This window comes from Pogoniulus pusillus, chromosome 33, assembly GCF_015220805.1.
Source record: "Pogoniulus pusillus isolate bPogPus1 chromosome 33, bPogPus1.pri, whole genome shotgun sequence".
Classification (NCBI taxonomy): domain Eukaryota; kingdom Metazoa; phylum Chordata; class Aves; order Piciformes; family Lybiidae; genus Pogoniulus; species Pogoniulus pusillus.
Window position 1 is genome coordinate 7,455,859 of NC_087296.1, and position 20,433 is coordinate 7,476,291.

General features: G+C 47.5%; 1 protein-coding gene and 1 long non-coding RNA gene across 3 annotated transcripts; one reads left to right on the forward strand and one right to left on the reverse strand.

Annotated features, from left to right (window-relative positions):
• Window positions 1-7,929: 7,929 nt before the first annotated feature.
• On the reverse strand, window positions 7,930-12,659 carry LOC135189640 (uncharacterized). The gene is made up of 2 exons (XR_010308187.1): window positions 12,455-12,659; window positions 7,930-11,976 (listed from the first exon to the last, which is right to left on the reverse strand). It is a non-coding gene; the product is annotated as an uncharacterized LOC135189640 (long non-coding RNA).
• On the forward strand, window positions 10,942-17,773 carry VGLL2 (vestigial like family member 2). Of its 2 annotated transcripts, none has more exons than XM_064170218.1 (4): window positions 10,942-11,448; window positions 13,643-13,934; window positions 15,731-16,243; window positions 17,370-17,773. In XM_064170218.1, the coding sequence occupies exons 1-4, from the start codon at window positions 11,368-11,370 to the stop codon at window positions 17,408-17,410; spliced, it is 927 nt and encodes a 308-aa protein (XP_064026288.1). In that variant the 5' UTR covers window positions 10,942-11,367; the 3' UTR covers window positions 17,411-17,773. The 2 variants fall into 2 exon arrangements, with proteins under 2 accessions (XP_064026288.1, XP_064026290.1); XM_064170220.1 differs by lacking the exon at window positions 10,942-11,448 and adding an exon at window positions 11,819-13,451.
• The last annotated feature ends 2,660 nt before the right edge of the window (window positions 17,774-20,433 follow it).

Genomic DNA, 20,433 nt, shown 5'->3' on the forward strand with positions numbered 1-20,433 from the left:
CAACTTATCAACCAGCCCTATCCAATCAACCAGACCATGGCACTAAGTACTCATCCAGGCTTTGCTTCAACACCTCCAGGGATGGCGAATCCACCACCTCCCTAGGCAGCCCATTCCAATGCCAATCACTCTCTCTGACAATAACTTCCGCCTAACATCCAGCCTAGACCTCCCCTGGCACAACTTGATACTGTGTCCCCTTGTTCTGTTGCTGCTTGCCTGGCAGCAGAGCCCAACCCCACCTGGCTACAGCCTCCCTGCAGGGAGCTGCAGGCAGCAATGAGGTCTGCCCTGAGCCTCCTCTTCTGCAGGCTGCACACCCCCAGCTCCCTCAGCCTCTCCTCACAGGGCTGTGCTCCAGGCCCCTCACCAGCTTTGTCACCCTTCTCTGGACACTTTCCGGTACCTCAACATCTCTCTTGAATTGAGTAGCCCAGAAGTGGACACAGCACTCAGGATGTGGCCTGACCAGTGTTGAGAACAGGGGCAGAATAACCTCCTTGTCCTACTGGCCACACTGAGATTAAGGTTGTGCAACCTGCACTGTGAATTTCCAAGAACTTCACTCACAAACAGATGCAGTAGCACAGGTGAGGTTTGCCAGTGAAAGAGTTTTCCAGAGGTGAAACAGAGATGGATATTTTTTCCAAAATAGTTCCATATTTGCTCAGTATTTTCCTATTTGTTGAAAAACTGGGCCTAGGAAAACAACTGGAACATTCCAACTTGCTCTAGAGGTAAGCAAAAACTATGGAAAAAGAAACAACATTTTATCAAGATAGTTTAATGGCATTTTGAAGTCCAGGATATTCATGGATGGCTGTAAATATTCCTAGCCCCATCTGCCTTGGCTTTTGAAATAACATAGTCAGCTAAGAGTGGGTTTGGAATTGCACTTTTTGTGGTGTGGACATTTGATTTAACAAGGAGAAAATAGTCAGAGATTAGCTTTCCTCCAAAGTATGGGCAGTTGTTAATACTGAGCCATGAACATGAACAGTGCTTTTTCCCCATGGATTTGTCCAATGTCTCCAATCACTGCCTACAATCTGTTGGTATGTGGTCAGATGTAGTGTGAAGCAGATGCAGTTTGAAGCAGCAGAAGTGTTTCTTTGTGGGGGCTCTCTGGGAACAGCCATTTTCCAGGAGAGAAAGAAAGACATGTTTCTGACACTTTTGGTTTGAGAGAAGCATCATCCATTAGACCTACTTCTGACATCACCTGGCTTGAGAGAATAATCCTCCACTGGCCTGCCCATGTGCTTCAGATTGAGGCAGCTCCTCACACTAGGTTATATGTAAGAATACCAATTTTTTTAAGAGAAGTATCCTTTCCCCAGTTTAAGTGACCAATTTTCATCTCCAGACTGTCACCATGGTTGCTAGAGAATGACAAAGAAGATGTGTGTGTGTGTTGTCACCCATACAATGTGCATATCTCTACCTAGGTGGGTGTATGTATATTCACATGCACATACATGCATACACCTCTTAACCACTTTTACTCCCTTCTTCACAATGAACTGTCCACTTGTGGCAGGGTGTCAGTATGTGCTTACCTGGTAGCACATCCCAGGTGACTAGTTTAACAGTGATGCAACATTCTGAGCAGTCACAAGCTCCATTTTTACCCAGAAATTCCAAATGTACATGTACTGTGTGTAGACTGATTGGTGGAAAGCTATCACCACCTAGACAGTAGTCAATAAACCAGGCTATTTTAAAGTGCTGTGTGCACAGAAAGTGTTTCTGCAGGCTCATTCTTCTTGTTGGCCCACAGTGGGTCCTGTGTCCTTTCAGTGGGTACAGTGTCCTTCTGAAAACTGTCCTTTTGAAGCCTAAATCTGTTCCTACACTCCTTTTCTTCTGCCTTCCCTGCCTATAGCAAACCACTTTCTTGTTTTCCCAACTGTTGCTCACTGTGTGCCAGTGAGTCCATGAAGCTGGGAACCTCAGTGCAGGTGGGAACAGGCTGTCAGAAGCATTTTTCACACATCAACAAGACCTGCCCTGAGTAGGTTTACATAGCATGGTGTCAAAGAAAGTTGTCACAGCCAGCTGGCCATCCATGCTGGGAATGCTGCTTACACTGGCAGGGCTGAAATGAGGGTGCAAGTTCCTAGGAAAACATCCCAATCCAAAGCATGTCTGCTGAAGTGCAGGGCACCTGCTGAAGGCACACACGCAGCAAAATCCCATCATGAAATCTAAGGCATCACTGGGATCTCCAGGGGCTGAGACTTCCATCTGACTCCAGTAAAAAGGGTAGGAAGGATTACTCTGGTGAAGGGGGCACGTATGAAAGTTCACTCCCCCCTAAAGGGAGGGATCAGCACTAGAAAGTTACAGCACCAAGGAAAGCCCTAACAACAGAGCTAAGTGGTGATCAGCTGCAGTGGTTGTTGTATAGCTGAAGATTAATTAACCTCTGCTGAGGTTTTTAAAGATGGTAGTGTTCCCAGTACAGGTAAAAATCCAGTCCTCCTTGGAAATAAATGCTTCTAAATAGGGAGAGAAAAATATTAACTGGGCAGAGCTGTGGGAAATGAACATTCAGATTTAGGTCAAGCAAACTGGACATGTTATGTGTCTCTGAAGGAGACCGTATGTGAATCTTCATGAATCTGCTGTGTATTACCTTTCAGGCTGCCCAACCCCAGGAAGCCAAAATGCACTTTCCAGTCATTGGTTTAGAAGTTCCTCCAAGACGTGTTTTAGATCTGAAGGCTTGATTCTAAATATCAGCTGCTCAGCCTTCCCTTACCATGAAATCTGTCAGACAGACAGATAGACTATCAGGCAAGTAGGAGCAGTATAGCAGACACATAAACTGCATTTTCCACAGCATTCCAGTACAGAGGAACATAGCTTAATAAAACAAAAATATGTCAACTTAAAGATAGTTGCCTTTTTACTAGGTCACTGAGGATGGTATTTTTGTCTGCTTAGTCCCTATTATATGTGTGGAATCACTGTTTCAGGCTGTGCTCTCTCAGATGTAGAAGAAAACACAGTTTTGGCTAAAACATCTGTAACTACTTGAACTAAAATATTCAGTCTCAGGATGCCCTGAATACCCTTTGGAAAATTCATGTTACCCTTGTGCCAGGTTTCTCTCATATGTGTAAAAGCTGCGAGGCAGCATCACTGATGTAGGAGATTAAGGCTGATGCAATTCACAGAGCAGGAGTCACTCTGCTTCCTCAAATAACAGAAGTGCATAGAAGAGATCCATGGGCCAGTTGCTTTTGGGATTTGCTGAGACTGAATGTAGGGTGTGATGAGCTGCAGGAGGGGTCCTCTGGGCAAACTGGAGAACACTGAACTAATGAACACTGCCTTGTTTCTACAGCAGGGGCTCTTTTGACACTGTGCCAGGGCAGTGCACAAAAGTAACATGAAAAGGAATGGGTGACCAACCTCTAATGCTCCAGTGAAGAGTAGAACACACACCTCAAACTGTCTGCAAGCAGAAGACTCATCATAGGCATAACTCTGCATATACAGAGTACAGGGCAAGAGAAAACATAGGGGCCAATAGGTTATATATCTTCTCAAACACATATTTAAATCAGCATAATAGCAGTTGTAGATCAGAGGAGTGTGGTATCTGGGTGTGTTTTGTGGAGTAGTGAAAGTTCTCCTCCCCTGTGAAGAGATGCTCACCTGGAAAAGAGAACAATGCCCATTAATCTGTGTGTAGTTTTCCCTGGAACATGACTGCAAGCTGTGCTCCGTCCAGGAAGAGCAGGAGCAGGGTGTCCTGTGCTGCGAGAATGCAAGGACTGTGGAGTTTGCATGGTGCTGGAAGGCGAGAGACTGAAATATGGCTTGGCACACGCTGTCTGGAAAGGCACAGCATATTGAAAGACATGCTTCTGTCCACTGTGCTGGGACACAGCACCGCCTGTGTGGGAGGTGAAGGAGCAGTCAGGGATTCCTGAGGCTCCCACTCCTCCTCTGGAGTGCGGAGCTGATGGTAGGCTTTCTCCAGCAGCTTTTTCTTGCCTGTTTCCGATACCTCTGGAAATCAGCCCCAGCCTCTGCTTCAGCTGCCTTGCAAGCAACCACCATCGTGCCCCGAGAAGGTGCACAAGGGCTCCCTGAGGCAGCAGCATCCCTGCAGAGCAAACCTGGTAAAGTCATGTCTCAGTCTATTCCCAGGTTGGGTTAAGAGGAGGAGATAAGGACAAGAGTCACACAGGCTGGTAAAATGACCTGCAATAGGCATATTGGTTTAACAACAGGTACAACAAAAATTACTACCCAGGTTATTTGGTGCAGCAGTCTTATGACTTCAGCAGCCAGGGATACAGAAAATACCTTGCCATTCTACTCTGCCTTTGGCCACCTCTTCAGCTTTTGTACTATCCTCTACAGTAAACCATCCTCCCATCTGCTCAGTAATCTGCCCACGACTCAACAATCTCTGAAATTTTCTACTCGAAAAATTATGCCAAATTCTGAGCCTAGATGAAGTCCTGGACAATTAATTTCTTATGAAGAAACAACACTGAGCATGCCAGCCTGCATCTTTGGTTCTTACCAGCTAATACAGAAACTTGGGGAATTTTAAAAGCTTCCCTGAGCTGAGATTACTTTCTGAATTAAAAGTTTACTTCTTTAGCTTCGTCTCTGTTTGGAATCCTTGGTTTGTTAAGTCAGTTTAATCATTGGGGTTTATTAAAAACAATTGACCTACCTGCTACTTTCTTAACTTTCTGTATTAAATAAGATAAATCTACACAGGCACTAATACAAACTTAAGGCATAGTTTACAGCTGGGCTCCAATATAACTCTGTATATACTGGTTTCCAAGGGACTGGGCTACAATAAACAGGTGTTACTATGAAAATCAAATTACACTTTCTTTTGTCCCTTTCTCTCCCAAACAGCACATGCCTGCAGTGGCATCACCTTCCTCTATTCCATTCTTACCCTCTTGCTCTCTCTTTATTGTTTGTTTTTTCCAACTCCATTTCTAAACAAACATCAGGATTAAGTTCTCTGTTAAGTGTGGTTGTGATAAAAAATAAATGAAACATGGTCTCTGCTCCATTTCAGCTAGTTAGGGTATTTTCCAGCCTCTGAAATCACATCTATTTACTCTCAACCTAGGGCAATTCCAGGCAATGAGAACACAATTCCCTGTACCATGGCTCCACCTCCAGTATTTTGCTATGAATTTTCTTTTTACTTCCTTTTGCTCTTATTTTGTTAACAATATAATCTGTTGACATTTTCTAGTGATGTTTTCTTGACTCTTAGCCACGAACACATTGAATAAAACAAAAATGGCCCACTGAGCCCCTCCAGTATGATATTATACTGCCCACTGAGCAATAAAAACTTCCACTGAAGGAAAACTTGATCATGGAAGTAAATTAAAGTCTTTCTTTTCCTTATCCCAGCTTCAAAAAGTCTGTGCAGATAAAAACCACATACCTTACCTGTTTGTGCTCTGATGAGAACCTGACCTTCTTGTTATTTCCTTACCTCAAGCCACTTACTATCTCAAGCTGCAGTCTTTCTCTGCCACCTACCTCTCTCTGGCTGAAATATTATCTACAAAAGGGGAAAGAAAGACACTTCTAAAATGAAAACATCATACAGGAATTAGAAAACACTTCTTTTTTCAGAGCAAAGCAGGCAGACATATGACTCTGTGCCATGAATATCATCAAAACTGCATATTGCAGAGGCTGTACAAAACACAATTACATGAAGAGTTCAGTGCTGGTTCACTGGTGCTCAAGAAGCTTCAGCAGAGCTCAGACACAGCCTGTTTCTAGTTGTACATCATAGCAGTGAAACAAAAAATACCCAAACCAGCCAAATGAAAAACACAAAACCCCCACAAACAAACAAACACCAACAAACAAACAAACCACAAGTACAATAAAACCCAGCAAAAAGCCTATTTTGTGATTGTAGGGAATGTTTTGTCTGAAATTGCTTCTGTCCTGAGCACAGAGGAAATACATATTATGTCTGTTCTATACAAATAAAAAACCATCGGTAGGGTGTCTGATGAATGAATGTCAGAACAAGTCAGATTCACCCAGCAGTGGTTCAGTGCTGGGGAAAGTAGAGGGGTGCAGGGTGATTCATTTCACAGCCAAGTGTGCCACAGTGCATGCATCACAAAGCATGCTGGCTCCATCTCTGGAGGCAAAACGACCTCTTTCTATCCCCATTCATGACAAAAACTTCCACATTTCAAAATCAAGCCCTAAATTCAATGCTTTCAGTGTGTTCTTGCACATGTTAATATATTCCCTCATGACAGCTCTAGATTTCCCTTCCAGCCCTGCATAATGATCTCTTCATCTGCCGCGATCAGTAGAGGAGAGACAGGTGATGCCCCCAGCCCGTAAGGGTTGGGTAGGACGGGTGAGTGACACACACCAGATGCTGCCCCCTGAGCAGGGCTGCAGCTCCCCTGTACATCATGGAGTAAAAATCACCACGTACATTCCAGCTGCTGCAGAGCGTGTCACTGGAGTAGACGTGTTGTCACATACACAAATGAGTACCAAATAGTATCTGTATGTGTGATTAATTAGCAGCTAACAGTTAATTCTTTGAGCCACCAGGCAAAAAAAAAAAAGAAATAAAAGGAAAGGGGGAAGGGGAGCACACTCTCAAAGAAAGATTGAAGTTAACCATAAAAGATTTCTGAGGTTGAAAATAAAAAATACTTAAAAGTTTAGACTTAAAATTAATTAAATAACCAAACCCAGGTTCTGTGGGACAGTGAAGGAGACAAGGAAGTCAGTATCATCTCTCCCCATGCTATTTTGCTACCTTACCATACTGGTTTTTGTCTTTCATTTCAGCTAATTCAGTGCTCATGAAAACTACCAAGCCTGCAGCTCTTGAGCCTAAATTATTCTACATCAATACAGACCCAGAAGCTGTACCTCAAAAACGTCCCTGGGAGCACCATGGTAACAGTTGCCAAGCCTTAAAAAAAACAAAAGAAAACAAAACAACAACAACAAACAAACAAAAAAATGCTAAAATGAAGCTTTTAGGGAGGCTGAGCTCAAAGACTAAGATAAAAAAGAACAGCAATATTGATCTCAACCTGTTTCAGCCAAATTTGAGCCATGTAAACCCTTAACCAGTGCGTTCGACTTCAAAGTTCACTGTGTGCTGAATTCTTGAGCCAAACTGAGGCATTAGAGAATAAAACAGAGAGCAGAAACAGGGAGCCTAGTGGACCCTGGGCAGGCATTTCACAGAAGAGGCACCACACAGTGTAAATGAAGCACACAGTCAAAAACTGCTTGCAACTGGAACTGACAGAAAATCTTTAGTATTTAGGAGTATGAGGACTGTTATATAAGAGTATAGTAGGTGGATACTGCATAGGAGTATCCTCATTAACTACTTTGTGAACTCTTCAGGATGTTAATATGTAACTTGAGAGATGATATAAATTCACATCAGCAAATTTTGCAGGTCCTAGGAAGACTCGTGAGTAAAGTGGGAAGTGAGATGTATGGAGAGACCTGAGGTTATTGCCAAGTCCCTTGGCACTTTCAAGAACAAACTGCACAAGATGGGAACAGTTTGCAACATTGAACGTCTAGGAACAAGGCAGGCAAGTGATGTCTGGGATTCTGGAAAGGATGACTATACAAGGAATCATGAGCAGGCATCATAGATTTTTGGGGGATCACCAAAACTTTCAATTTGAGCACTTGCAATCTCAATCAGCTATGTAGGAGCCCAGAAGAAACATCACAAACATTCCTAAGCCACCAGCTCCACACCGCCAAGCAGTCTGTGGTTTTCAGCAGCTCACAACAGTGAAAATACCATGGTGTTCACAGTGGGAAAGCATGTCAGCATGAAGTGTCTTTAAAATCATGTTGTGACAAAACCCCAGAACCCAACAACCATAAGCATCAGCTGCTAAGAAGATTGTTTTACTTTGTGTACACCTTCAGCTAGAGAGGTGTTAGAATAACAATGAGTTCTTGTGCCAAGAATGTCGAAAATTGCACAGGATGTAAAGAAAAGAGGTACAAAAAGTTGTCTGAAACTGCTGTGTGATATTGAGGAGCTGCATCTATTTTGGCAGAAAAAAAAATTGTGTGGAATAAACTAAGTTTCTTAAGAGAAAATATTACATCTGAAAGGATTGTTTAGCTAAGTGAAGACGTATGAACCAACAGCTGGAAGTTGAAGTCAGCCCAACTCAAGTTAGAAGTGCGAAGCATTGAAGGCAGCTAAGCACAGCAGCAAATGGCTGCAGGAGGAGCTGGATTCTCCATCCACCTCGTGGCATCTTCCACTTGGGAAAACATGGCTTTCTGGAAACAGAAAAAGCTCCTCCATCTTCTAAAGAAACTGTATTATTAACAGTATGAATTATACCCATGGTCAGACTGCTGGCTAAAAAACTATTTAATCCTTGAATCAAACATGTTATTCACTGGCTCAGCTTTTGCACACTGGGTGCTGGCAGGCTGGCACAGGATGCAGATTTTCCAGGGAAGGTTAGCAAGAAATGTGATCAATGCTATCATGTTTCCAAGACTTTTTTGTTCTGATCTTTCTGAATGTTTATTTTTCATTTGGTGACCTGTTTGCCTCTCTAGTGAAGCCATTCACAGTAGCACCCAATTCTTCTTTGGTGAAATGTTCCAGCTTTGTTTAAAAGTACCATTGCATTGCTTTATGGGAGTGCTTTCCAAGGCAAGCTGTCATTTCTGCATCTCTCTGTTCATCAAAATTCATCATTCTTTATTCTTAATGAGGTTTTTCTGTGAAGCACTACCAGCTCATGACCATAGAAGTAAACCCATGCCAGTGTTCTAATGGTACACAGCCAGTTCTTAACCCACATCCTTCCTAAAAGTGTTCTTTCTTTAATTGCTACAGTAATTTTCTCCCACAGATGTTTGATGTGTTTTTTTTCCCCAAGCTTTTGTGGTTCCTCGTGTACTTAGCCCACCTAAAATTCTTTAGTTAGGACCAAGAAAAACTGTTTTCATGTAATTGCAAACGTGCAGTGAGATCATTAGTGAATATAGTCTCTGACCCTTGGTTTCCAGGATAATTTCCTATACCAGTACTGATTTCACAGAGTGCACCAAGAGGGCAGAACAACACCAGCACTTCGAATGTCTGTATTGCTCTGTATTGAAGCATTAAAGTTTGCTCATGTCATACATTGGAGAGTTTACAGTCGCTGAGCTCCTTGGGAAAGAAACTGAATTCCTATCAAGCCACACTGAACCTGAATCCCCTAATGTATACCTGAGTGTGAGGTAAACCCCCTCAATTCATCCCCTCAAGCAGAGATTCTCCAGGGAGCACAAGGTAGGCCACTCTCTGCATGGTGGCACCCAGATGCAAGTGTTGCTATTTCACTGTGAGCTTCTCTTCACGAGAGTCAAAAGCTTAGCCTTGGCAAGTGACAAGTCCTACCTTTGAAGTTATTGAAGAGCGGGTACAAGCAGCAAGAAGGTACACTGTATCTTTGGAGTATGGGTTCAAACAAACTTGCCTTCACAGAGATTTTGTACCTTTGAAACGTTCAGAGATCTCTGCATGATGGGAAAGCTCCCTGCCTCTTATGAGCAGGGGAGAAGCAGGACCCCATTTTCCCCATGGCAACCCTCAGCCTCTTGCTCTGAGGAGTGGAGGGGCATTCTTTAGCTGTCTGCTTTGTTTTGGATGCCAGCCACAGAGTCCTACCTGGTGTCATAGATATTTGCTTGCTACTTAAAAGGAATAAAATTATGAACTATGAGATACATTTCTTACTTTTTTGGTTTGTTTGTTTCTTCCCCTCTTAATCTTCTTGACCACCAACACAAAATTTGCTCTGAGAGAGAGGTGCTAGGGCTGAACCCTGCAGCCACAGCATTCCAGGGTGCACTGCAGTATGAAAAGCAAATTTACCAAACTAGAGGAGGGAGAAAATAAATGTGATTATATATGAATTGTAACCTTGAACCTAGTGCAGAAAAGAAGTGAAACTTCAGCTCATGAGGCAGCAAAGTCTGATTTTGGCATAGGATTGCCATTCAAAATAATATCTAGCACCTAGAATATAGAAATTATGTTTTGGAGGAAACAAAAGAGAGCTAAATACTAATCTTTAATTGTAAGAATTTTCTCCTAAGATTAGAGATTTCTAGGTCTTCAAAATCCCAAGTATTCATTCTTTTCAGATATTCCCCCATCATTTTGTAAACAATCAGCATTTGAAACAAGCAACATTATTTCTCTCAGATTTTCTGTATTTTTCTCTTTGTTACAAACACTTAAAACGGGTCTCTTTTCACTGTAGGTGTGACCCATACCGCGATGACAAATATTGCAAAGGATTGATATTGAAATGAGAATTTACATCTCTCTGTTAGAAGCTAATCTCCCTCCTGTGCGCGCCTGTCAGCATTAGCAGTTGCCATACGTTCATCTATTCACATCTCTGTGTCGTACTCAGCAGAAAGCTGGGGAGCGAAACTCAATTTACCTGCAGGATAATTTGTTCTTTTCACTTGCTTTTGCCATCGGCGTTGGTTTAGTTTCTATTAAATGACAAAGCATCGCCATTCCCGGCATTTGGAACGATTCAGAATTCCTGGGGAGATACCTTCTCGAGAACAACTATTTTCCCTCCTTCGATCCATTGGACCTTCCAGCTCCCCTGACTTTGGTGACGGCATTTTCCGGCGGACGCGGAATTCTGTGGGATTTGGGAGGGAGTCCCAGACTGTTGCCTTTCCCGGAGTCTCACCGCCCCCATCAACAGCGGGACCCGGTGGAGGGGAGCTGCCTGCGAGGCCGCCGTAGGAGCCGGCATTGGCGGCGAGGCACCACCCGGCGCAGCAAGCACGTGGAATGAAAGATATCAAGTTAAATTAAGTAAATTAAATGAAAGGCAGCCCGGTAGGTGTCGTCCCGCTGGAAGCACCCTCACCCCAATCGCCCGCCAGCTCACTCCGAGCGGTCGGCGGGTTCGTACGCGGCCAGAGCGGCCGCCAGCTACTGGCGCTTCCCTGCGCCTTCCGGGCAGTCCCGGCTGCAGAAAGGGCTCTTCCCGGCTCCCCTCACCCCTGCCGCCCGCCACATCCTCGGATGAAAGTCGCCGGCGGCTGCGGGGTTTCTCCGGCCCCGGTGTGTTCGCTGGAGTGAGCCGCACTAGCGTGCGGGAGTGAGCCAGAGAAGGAAGGCAGGGAGGGGGCTGTCATCCCAGCCCAGCGCGGCCTCATCCCCCCTTACTCCTCCCACCAATGAGTGGTGCCTCTTAACCCCCGGGAGCCTCCCTCCCGCGAAGCACTGCTCCACTATGCAGAACACGCGTTGATGAGAAAAAAATTAATTCTCGGCTGCGGCCAGCCATGAGCTGTTTGGATGTTATGTACCAAGTCTACGGCCCTCCCCAGCCCTACTTTGCAGCCGCCTACAGCCCCTACCACCAGGTACGTGTGGGGGGGCAGCGGTGAGGAGGTAGAGGGTGGGAGGGGTGTCGTCTGGAGGATGGCCGTCTAGGGCCTTACCAAAAGGAAAAGGGGAAAAGGAGAAGGGGAGGGGAAAGGAGGGGTGGGGGGAAGATCTGGAAGCCTGCGATGGTGAGCGGAGCAGAACCGCATCCCACCTTGGAGAGGGGGTCGGCAGGGTACGTACCCCGGCGGTGACTGACGAGTTGCGTGAAGCGCGATTTTAACCCCGCGAGGTCTTTTTAATGATTTCCGACCCCCCACCCCCCCTTTCCCTCCCGCCTTGAAAGAATTTCTTTACTTTTTTAAATTTCCCTTTGCCGGGACGGGCTCCGTTCTTGCGCGGGGAGCCGCAGCAGCGATGTCTGCGGTTTCTTGCAGAGTCCTGCCGGACGCGGCGAGGCAAGAGCTGCCCGAGGCATTGCGCCGACATCCCGGCCGCAGCTGGGGGAGCCTCTTCGGGCAGATATTTTAGCAGCTGCCTTGGAGAGGGTGCTCCTCAGTTACCCTCTGGAAGTAGAGGAGGCGAGAGTGTCGGGACACTATGGGATTTCCCCGGTTTGGCGGCGGGAAGGAAGTCCTGGCTCCCAAAGGGGGCAAGGTTACGGTGCGGTGGAGCTGCGGGGATGCTCTTGCTGTGCGAGGGTAACCCCGGCCCAGTCCCCGGCCCCACACGGCTCCTGACGGGCGGTACCCGCGGCTACTCACTCCGTTACAGCGAGCCCCGTCTGGCCGCCGCGCTGCCCAGCATATTGCGGCTATCGAATTCACCCCTGATTTCGATAAAAGCATCCTGCCAGGCGCGCCGATGTTTCGCTGCGCGGACAGCCTGCGGTCCGTGAGTAACTGCCTGTCCCGGGACACGCACTGTCCCGCCTGGGTCAGAGCTCTGCCCGCCCCGGCACACACATTGTCCCGCCAAGTTTAGGCTGCACCTGCTGCACACCGCTTTGTTTTTCGACTTCTTGGTTTCCATTTTTCTCCTCACCTTCACGCCTCCGGAAATTAATGTCTTCCTCTCCCAGTAAAACGAAAATGGGGGTGGATAGAGGTAGCAGTACTCCGGGATGGGGCCAGGCGGCCGTCCCCGTCGCGCAGGACCGGTCCTGAGGTGCACGGTCCCTCTGCGCGTAGCCCCCGTGCCCACCTCCAGTGCCTGGCAGCGAGGTTGGAATACCTGTTACAAATAGCAAATGATGTCTTCCCCTACCTTGTCTCCCCCCCCACCCCCCACCCCCCCCCCCTTCGTGACATTATTCAGGGGGATGATCATTACCTCAATGGCCGAGGTGGGAGCCAAGTAGAAAGACGGTCATCACGGAGGAGTGACATTATTAAATATCTCGCGTGTCTTCTTGGCCCGAGATTCTGATCTGTCCCTGCGGTGCTTCTCCCGCCGCCAACGCCACGGCTCTGCCCAAACGGCTGAGCCCGGGCCCCGCATCCCGTCGGTTATTGCTAAGAAACTCGCGCCAGCTGCGGACACGCTAACGCGGCTGAGGAGAAGATGGGAAACATCCAGCCAACTTAACGCCTGCTGTTTTCCCACCCAGTGGGATCCAATGAAAACAGAACGATCTTGTAGGAAATACCTGGAGCTTTTTGATGGCCAGGGAAATGCGATTTTTCTGCCCTGAAATGTGTTTGAGGCTGCCAGTTTCTTTTTATTTTTTTCCCTTCCTCCTCCGTGTCGCTGCGGGTTACAGGACACTCTACGGAACGGATTTTGCAAGCTGAGGACCGAGCAACATTCGCCTTCCCCCCTACCTCCTGCCTACTCCCCCGACCTCGCCTCTCGCATCTCAGCCCCTCGGCGGCCACCGTTTGCCCAGAAGCCGGTCTGCAAAGTGCTTTCTTGCGCGGGGCTTCTTGCTGGGAACCCACGTGTGCAGTCCCTGCCTGCAGGCTGCCTTACAACATCCCGGCTCTTGTCTTGGGTTTCGGGCCCTCAGACCTATTTGCATCCCCTTCGCTGCCTCCTAGAGGTGGGGCAGAAATGCATCTAGGTGGTGGTGGGGACGGAGGGAAGGCGAGGATCAGACTTTCGCATCCTCTTGGGAAGATCGCGGGAGCGGGATCGGAGCTGCATCCCGGCTGGCTCCGGGAGGGCCAGCGCACCTCGCTGCGATGCGCTGCCTGACCGGCTCCGTTTTCCTTTCTTCCCCCTTTCCTCCAGAAACTGTCCTTTTACTCCAAAATGCAAGAAGCTCCGGAGAGCGGCAGCAGCGCCGGCGCCAGCAGCTCATTCTCAAGCCACCCCGCGGCCAACATCAAGGAAGAGGACTGCAGCCCCGAGAAGGAGCGACCTCCCGAGGCCGAGTATCTCAGCTCCCGTTGCGTCCTCTTCACCTACTTCCAGGGGGACATCAGCGCCGTGGTGGACGAGCACTTCAGCCGGGCTCTCAGCCAGCCCAGCAGCTTCTCTCTGGGCAGCGCCAAGGCAGCGCGGAACGCCGGCTCCTGGCGGGGTGAGCGCGCAGCGCGGCGCGGAAGGGCGCGGTGGCCGGAGAAATCTCCACCTCACCAACGAGGGGAGCTTCCTCTCCGTTGCCCGGCAGGCAGCCCCTGGGAGCAGACTGTGGCAGTCCGAGAGCTGAGGGAGGATTCATGCTTTTAGAGGGAAAAAAGTCCCTTCAACAGCCCAGGGAGAAGTGGCCCGGGAGGTGGGCAGGGGAACTTTACAGTGCTCTAAAAGCTGTTTAGATCTAGCGGTTGAGGATATTGTGTAGTAGTGGTCCTGGAGTTAGATGAGAGTTGAACTTGATGGTCTGCCGTGGTGATTCTGTGATTCTATGAGATTTACCTGGGCAGGAGGGCTGCAACAAAACAAGTCACAGAGGATCCCCCCTGCTGTGGCAAGCACTTGCCTTGCTGACCCAGCTTTAAATTTAGCATGGTCATAATCAATGATGGGAACAAAGTGATAAAAGCAGATGTGGGAGCTGTCATTTCATCTTCCCACTGCTAACACCCAGCCAGTATGTGTCCATGCGTTTTGCATTACATGTATACCACCCTGGTTGTTGCTGGACTCCACATTTCTGACAATCAGGGCTTTCAGACCTGCTCATGGTGGTAGCGCTGTGCTGGCATGGCCAAGGCCACGACTGAAGAGCAGCTCTTCGTAGCCATGCCTGAGTCATCCTGGACAGATCAATGGGAATACCCAGGGCAAAATGGAATAACCCTCCTCACACAGCCCACCAGGAAGTTAGGACAGATGGTGCTTTTTGGTGAAGTTTGGGTGACCCTGCCTCAGAGGGCTGCTTGCCCAGCTGAGATGTGATTTCCCAGGCACCCTCATGAACAGTAGCTGTCAGGAATTTTTAAGCATGAAATAGTCATTTAAATATTTCACAGGCGAAAGGTATTCAGTGCTGGAATTGATGGCAGGAGAGGAGAGTTCTTTGCTTGTCATGAATTGCTTCCCTTTCTCCTGAGCAATGCCAGGCACAGAGCTGACAGACCTCTGGCCAACATATATCAGGAGTACTTTTTCATTTGTGTGGGGAACAGTGTGCATTCCTAATTAATAATGCCTAACCTCAATCTGTGCTATTAAAACCACTAGTCCATATCACACGTTGCTTACTGGGCAAAGAAAATGTAGAGTCCTTGTCCTTTATGCTGCCAGTCTCCCAAGATCTGCAGAGTTCTTCCTGAATATGTTAGTGATATGCTCAAAAAGCTGGTCTAAGGTCGGTGCTATAGATGGAGACTTGGCCCAAGATATGTACAAAATCTGAGCTGGCCCTTAGTGATGTCTTGTGCTCCTCCTGCCCACATTGAAACCACGCTTGAGGCAGCAGCCACTTTCCTGGAAGGTGATGGGCATAAATACTTAAATGGGCAGATTACTGAAGAAAAAACACCAACAACAAACCCCCCACAAATACACAAAATCCTGGAAGTCGCTGTAGTGTAAAATAGCTTTGACTTAGTTTCCACTGCTGAGGAAAAGAAACGATTCCCTCATCACAGGTAACAGCCTCTTCCCTAAACACACAGTAAGAGAAACCCGGAGCAAATAGTTCCAGTTTCACAGAAAAGCCTTGGGCTAGGCATGTTGAGTGTTTAGCTGAAGCGGAATCTGTACTTGCTGGGAGCAATTTCTTGTTGTTTGCAAATGTTTGGGGGATAAAGGTAATGCGAGACCTGGTTTGTGGAGATTTGAGGAGGGGCAGAGTCACAGGGGAAAGAGATCAAGACTTGCTGAGTGTGCTCATTGCTGCCTTTCCTTTCCTCTCCTGCTCTCTTGGCTCAGATGGCTCCTTCCCAATGATCCAGCGCAGCTTCCCGCCGTCCTTCTGGAACAGCACATACCAGCCCTCCTCGGTCACAGCCACCCTGAGCAGCCCCCTGGCAGCTGCTGCCCACAGTGAGCTGCCCTTTGCTGCCGCTGCCGACCCCTACGCACCTGCCTCTCTGCACGGCCACTTACACCAGGGTGGCCCTGAGCCCTGGCACCATGCCCACCATCACCACCACCACCATCACCCTCCCTACATCGGGACACAGAGCACTGCCTACCCCCGCCCTGCCGCTATGCATGAAGTCTATGGACCCCACTTTGACCCCCGCTACAGCTCGCTCCTGGTGCCCACTGCCTCTGTCCGCCCCCACCGCCTCACCCCTGCCTCCGTGCCCACACCAGTCAGCCCACCCTGTGAACTGGGCAAGAGTGAGGTGGGTGCTGCTGCAGCCTGGACAACATCGGGACCCTTCCCCAGCACAGCAGGGGACATGGCACAGAGCCTCGGCCTCAATGTGGATGCAGGTAAAGAGCTACTCACAGTCTTTCTGTGTCCCCTGACTCAGATGCATCCCTGCCCCCCTGCCTCCACACCATCTATAGCAGCAGAAGGGATGCTTACAGTGGAGCAGCTGTCATGCAGCCATTGGGGAATAAACTGGGGTGGAAGCCCCATGGGAGAGAGCTGAGTATTGCCTTGGTTACCTTTCTTGGAGGTATCAGGCCAGGCAAGTGAGAAAGGGGAGAGGGAAGATGAGACAGGCCAGCACATTATCCCTTCTCCCCCAACATCCTTTAAATTTCTGGCACCTGCAAATGCACCCTGAAGGTATGGCTTGCTTTGAGGTGCTCTTGCCTTGAGCAGCAAGATCTGGGAGCGGCACTGAGCCATCTCAAAGGTCACCACTTGGCTCCCTCCACAGGCTGCCTTGAGGGCAGGAGTGCAGCCACTACAGTCAAGCAGATAATTTCTAGACACCTCAGGTTCATGAACTGGCTTCTCTTGTTTATTTTTTTTTCTCCCAGTTTTGAGAGAAAAGCACAACTGTGGTTTCTGAGCAAAAAGGGCAATGGTAGTGATGCCTTGTGCCTGGTAGGGTGCCTGAAAGTAAGGCTGTGTTGCCTTAGTGGTGGCCAAATGGTGGCACAGGCATAGCCAGCAGTGGCAGTTCCTGAGTCAGTAGTTGTGGAGGCAAGGGAAGTCCATTATTGAAGCAGTTTTCCATGCTCAAGTTGGGCAATTTCAGCCACAAATGGCTCCTTATGATGGCCTCGTTTTAGACAGGAGGGATGTGTGCCTGTCTCCAGTCTAGCCTGGGCTCTTCTCCGTGTTTCATGTCATCCTAAGGGCTCTGGGGAGCCCATTCTTTAGACTGATTCTCTGATCTCAACTGGCAGAAATGTAGTTTGTCTTTCTCTGTCCTTAAATGCCTGTACCTATTTTTCTTCTTCCCTGTTTTTTTTTTTTTCTTCTTCTCTCCATTCTCAGGTTTGCAGCCTCAGGATAAAAGCAAGGATCTATACTGGTTTTAGAGCTGTCCTTCACTGTTCTTCTCTTGGCTCTCCCTTGTAGATCTCTGCCTGTTAGACACGGTGGCATTCAGAGCTGAAATCGGGTCAGTTTGTAACAGCTTCTGATCTTGGTTTGCAGCTCGCCGTTACTCCTTCTGTGGCGGATCCCTTCTGAGCTGATGTGCTGACTCAGAGACTCTCAGATCTCCCTTTGCCCTTTCCCAAGCCCACCGTGGCCCTGCAGCTCGGGGAGACAACAGGACTTAAAAGGACCTGGCATTGCAAGGACGGTACTTTAGACTTATTTTGGAGAGGAAAATCCTTCTGCTGCAAGAGGAGAGCCAAAGATGTCGAACTTCTATTTAAGCAGACCCGACACCCAGAACTGAAGTCAGACTACTCTAAAAGAGTCAGATGACATCACAGATGGTGATGCAAAGCCACTGCCCTTTGTACAGGGGGCAAAGGAAATCATGGGTTGTTTTTTTGTTGTTTGTTTTTATTGGTTATTTGGTTTTGTGGTTTTGTTTTTTTTTGTTTTTTTTTGTTTTTTAGTTGTGTGAATATTTTTTTTAATGACAGTGAAAATGACTTCTCAAACGCCAGGGTGGAAAACTCCTTAGCAGTTTTGAACTGGGCTTTTGCTTTACCTTATCGAAAAGTAAAAGGAGAAGAAACTGCAGCTCATGAACATATTCTGACTACCGAGGAACTGCTCAGACTCTGCAGCTTTGTGGCTGTGAGTGGCAAGTGTCTGGCCGGGGCCACCTGCCCTGGGCTTACAGAGATGCAGCTGTTCCACGCACAACTGCTCAGACCCCAGAAAGACGAAAACCAAGGTGGCACTTCTCAGAGTTTGGCACAATGTTAGCGTTGGATATAAAACAGTTGTTTGGTTGTGGGGTTTTTGGTGTTTGGGGGTTTTGTTATTGTGGGTTTTTTTGTTTGGTTGGGTTTCTTTTTTTTTTACAAGAAACATTTTCTGGTGAAATAAAACCCTCTTAAAGCAGAGGGAGGAAGAAAGCCCGCGGAGAACAGCTTGCTCTCAACACAACAGTCTTTAAGTGGAACACCAGAAGGAAAGGCACCTGATGGACAATAGGTCTGAGTTGCCTCTAACGTTTCTCTTTGTCTACTTGTTGCTGTCATTTTGTCACTTTAATAGTTGTTTAGCTTTTTTGTTGTTGTTGTTTGAAAGGGGGAATAAGATATATATTTAACAGTAGGAAGGCTGCATTAAAGGTATCTCCTTCTTTCATACTGTGTGCTTGTATGAAGAACTGAAGCTATCTAAGAGAGAGGAAGCGAAATGGAAATTTCAGCATGGAATGGGAAAAACACCTGTTGTGTGAAGGAATGAAGGGGGCTATTTTATTATTTTGCATTAAAGATAAGGAGAAATCCCAGCAGCTGAAAATATTTTGTTAGCCAGTGAAAAACAAAGTGAATTTTACAGAAGGCAGAATCAGACAATCAGTCAGGGTTGGAAGGGACCACAGGGATCACCTAGTTCCAACCTCCCTGCCATGGGCAGGGACACTCTACCCTACTTCAGGCTGCCCACAGCCTCATCCAGCCTGGCCTTAAACACCTCCAGGCATGGAGCTTCAACCACCTCCCTGGGCAGCTCATTCCAGCCTCTCACCACTCTTGTGCTGAACAATTTCTTCCTCACCTGCGCTCTGAATCTCCCCACCTGCAGCTTCGCTCCATCCCGCCCAGTGCTGTCACTACCTGACAGCCTAAATAGTCCCTCCCCAGCTTTTCTTGTAGGCCTCTTCAGATACTGGATGGCCACAAGAAGGTCCCCTCGGAGCCTCCTCTTCTCCAGACTGCACAGCCCCAACTCTTTCAGTCTGTCCTCACAGCAGAGCTGCTCCAGCCCTCTGAGCATCCTCATAGCCCCTCTCTGGACATACTTCAGCACGTCCACATCCCTCTTGTAATAGTGGCTCCAGAGCTGGATGCAGTACTCCAGGTGGGGTCTCAGCAGAGTAGAGGGGGAGAGTCACCTCCCTGGCCCTGCTGCCCACACTTCTCCTGCTGCAGCCCAGGCTCTGGTGTGCCCTCCAGGCTGCAAATGCACACTGCAAGATGGTAGCAGTGCAAGATGGTAGCAGCTCTGCGTTGTAGTTTGTGGTGTATCTGTAAAATGGATTGAGGTAAGGGGGCTGAGAGATGGTTCTTCATGAAGCTGACAGCAGAGGGAACTGCAGCTTTTAACATTGCTCTTGCATTAGTAAATTAAATGGGTGATTTATCAATGAAGCAGTGCAAAAATGACAATTTTCCTCTAACATTTTTACAGGCAGAACATCTGATGCCAACACTGATATGTTCTGGACTTTTTCCATTTTTGTTGTTGTTAGTTTTGATTTTTTTTTTTTTAATGGAGTGTCTTAGAAGGCTGAAAAAGTGCAATGCATGTAAGAGGAGATTCCCAGCATTACTCCTCTGACACCAGGAAAAGCAGTAAAAATGGACTCTTGTGCTGTGCAAAGGGTTTTTACCTTCAGGCGCTCTCACATAATCTGGCTTTTACCGTGTGTCAGGAACGGAGTTATGAATAACCCAAACTTGCTTCTCCTAGGTTTCATCTCAGCAGTGACTTCATTGCTGGAAAAGAATAGGAGTCCTAACAGTGAGAGCATAGTAAAACAGTCTGAGTAAATATTGTGAGAAGCTGGCAAGGGATGGTGTGTGTAGAGCATCCCATGCCAGAGCTTGGCAAATGGCAGAAGGTGACTTGCTGTGACTCCTTCAGCCACACATACCCATGAGCATTTCACCCTCAGTCTCCATTTAGCCAGAACCCAGACAAGCTGCAAAGAGTGAGAAAAGGACTCCAGCCACTGGTTAAAGCCAAAACATTTGGAGCTATCTATCAAGAAAGAAGCCAGACTTTGCAGGAGAAAAGTAACTAAAAATGGCATTTAATGGCATTTAAATTATTGCTGCTGGGGCTTGGATTTAATAAGATGATTCCTGTGAGTTTTTTAGGCTTTTTACATGTATCAATTTACTTTTTGTAATATTGTTCTGGCTCTGTCATTGATTGTGTTTCATCTCAGTTGTTTCTGTTGGTTCTTTTCCCCCTTTAATTCTTTTCCTCTCTACTCTGCAATCCCTAATGAGAAGGGCTGAGCAACACAGCCCCAATACACTTGGAAATATCCATGTAGACACAAAGCAGTCATTCACTT

Coding starts and splice junctions, on each gene's coding strand:
- VGLL2 (XM_064170218.1), top strand. CDS start 11,368: ATGAGCTGTTTGGATGTTATGTACCAAGTCTACGGCCCTCCCCAGCCC. Junction 11,449..13,642: donor CCTACAGCCCCTACCACCAG/GTACGTGTGGGG, acceptor CCTTTCCTCCAG/AAACTGTCCTTTTACTCCAA. Junction 13,935..15,730: donor GAACGCCGGCTCCTGGCGGG/GTGAGCGCGCAG, acceptor CTCTTGGCTCAG/ATGGCTCCTTCCCAATGATC.